Source organism: Phytophthora infestans, genomic scaffold (assembly GCF_000142945.1).
Source record: "Phytophthora infestans T30-4 supercont1.15 genomic scaffold, whole genome shotgun sequence".
In the NCBI taxonomy this organism is placed as follows: domain Eukaryota; phylum Oomycota; class Peronosporomycetes; order Peronosporales; family Peronosporaceae; genus Phytophthora; species Phytophthora infestans.
Window position 1 is genome coordinate 2,813,825 of NW_003303744.1, and position 1,624 is coordinate 2,815,448.

Consider the following 1,624-nt stretch of genomic DNA (forward strand, 5'->3'; position numbering starts at 1 on the left):
TTTACAAAAGGCTTTTGAAGGTGCGATTACCCATTGAGGTTGAAAAGAAGACCCAAGAAAACTTGCGGTGGAAATTTCACCCGTCTGTTTAATAGGAAATGCTGTGTTGCAGTTTAGACACAAGGTTTTGTTCAACAATAAAACCACGAAGCGCTCTACAGAAAGTTCTCTAACACTTCAGACGTCTACAGCTGTTGTCAAACTTGAGCGTCTCTATTCTCCAGAACTAGATGACTTCAAGTTTACACCACCGGCTGAATGCTTGTCCAGATGGCACTGACCATATCAAGCTCGTCGCCGCTTCTACCATCAAATCCGCCCAGCTGGTAGCCCTCCCTTGCAGTGTCCGTTCCAATATTGCCCGTCTTGGAACCGCCTTCGATGAATCTCCCCTTGTTGGTGGTGAACTTGATGTACTTGATTCGCGTGTGTCCTTCATGTTTGCCCCAGTGTGCCTCCATGACAGTGATGTATTCACCTTCACCTAAGTCTAACGGGGTTCGTAGGTCACCACCATCACCGCCATGATACAAGGTATTCTCCTCCCCCGTTGGACTCACGACGGTGAGCATGACGGCATCAACGCGTTCCGAAGCGCGGATATTGATGGACTTCACTTTTTGTCCAGACTTCACCACGTCCGCGTCGGTGAAGTCATCGCCGTGGGGGCCACCGAATAACGGACCGAGGTAAGTGCCAGGAGGCATATCGACATATTCCTCTCCTTCTTCTTCATGTGCTCCACGTGCTCGTCGACGCGCTCTTCTTCCTACTCCTCTTGAACGACCACCGCCACCGCCACCACCCCCACCACCTCCGCGGCCACCACGTCCACCCCCACTTGTTCTCCTTTCCTCCGAAACCGTATCATCACTTGCTACGTCGTCTCCGAAAAAATTGAAATCGGTTGAATCCGACCTCAACGCGGTCTTGGCAGCGGTCGAGACACCGTCGTTGATAGCCACAAAAGCGACCGCAACGGCCAACACGAGATGCAGCACGCGCATGTCTTTTGTAATCAGTTGATGGAAGGAGCGCAAATTCGGGAATGGTGGATTAAAGTGACGATGGCGGTTGATCACTTGCAATAGAGCTGAGAGTCGGTGTGTGGTCCAGAGCCGTGCATCTGAAAAACTATCCGAGAACCGGAAACTCGGAGCTGTATAAATAGCAACAGTGCGATTTGGAGAGAAGATGCGTCAGTTTTACATACGTCGAGTATTAATACATGTATTATTATAAAATTATATTAATAAAAGACGGATGCCAACCACTTGTTGCGTCAGATTAATCAAAGAATGTACCAGTACTTTTGTACATATGTCCACTGGTAGAACTGTATCTGTGAGTAGAGGATGCAGATGGTGACTTTTAATAGAGGGCGATATTAATAGTGAGCGGTTTTAATAGAAGATGTCGAAACTTGGCCTTATGAATATCTCTTACTATATTCGAAGAGGCGCTGATTGCGATCCGTGAGCATCTGGGCGGATGGCTGTACGCCATCTTTCCAATTTGATGTGTGCATTTTAACTTACTTGGTCAGGGGCTAATGGTAACCAAATACCATATGATATTTTTTTTAATAATAATAGTACTATTTTTGATATAAAATATTAATAGT

The 1,624-nt window shown here is 46.7% G+C and overlaps 1 protein-coding gene across 1 annotated transcript; it reads right to left on the reverse strand.

Moving 5' to 3' along the window:
• Window positions 1-242: 242 nt before the first annotated feature.
• Window positions 243-1,007, reverse strand: PITG_22899 (uncharacterized protein; the record flags this gene model as incomplete). The annotated part of the gene is made up of 1 exon (XM_002903311.1): window positions 243-1,007. The coding sequence occupies one exon, from the start codon at window positions 1,005-1,007 to the stop codon at window positions 243-245; it is 765 nt and encodes a 254-aa protein (XP_002903357.1).
• Window positions 1,008-1,624: the final 617 nt, after the last annotated feature.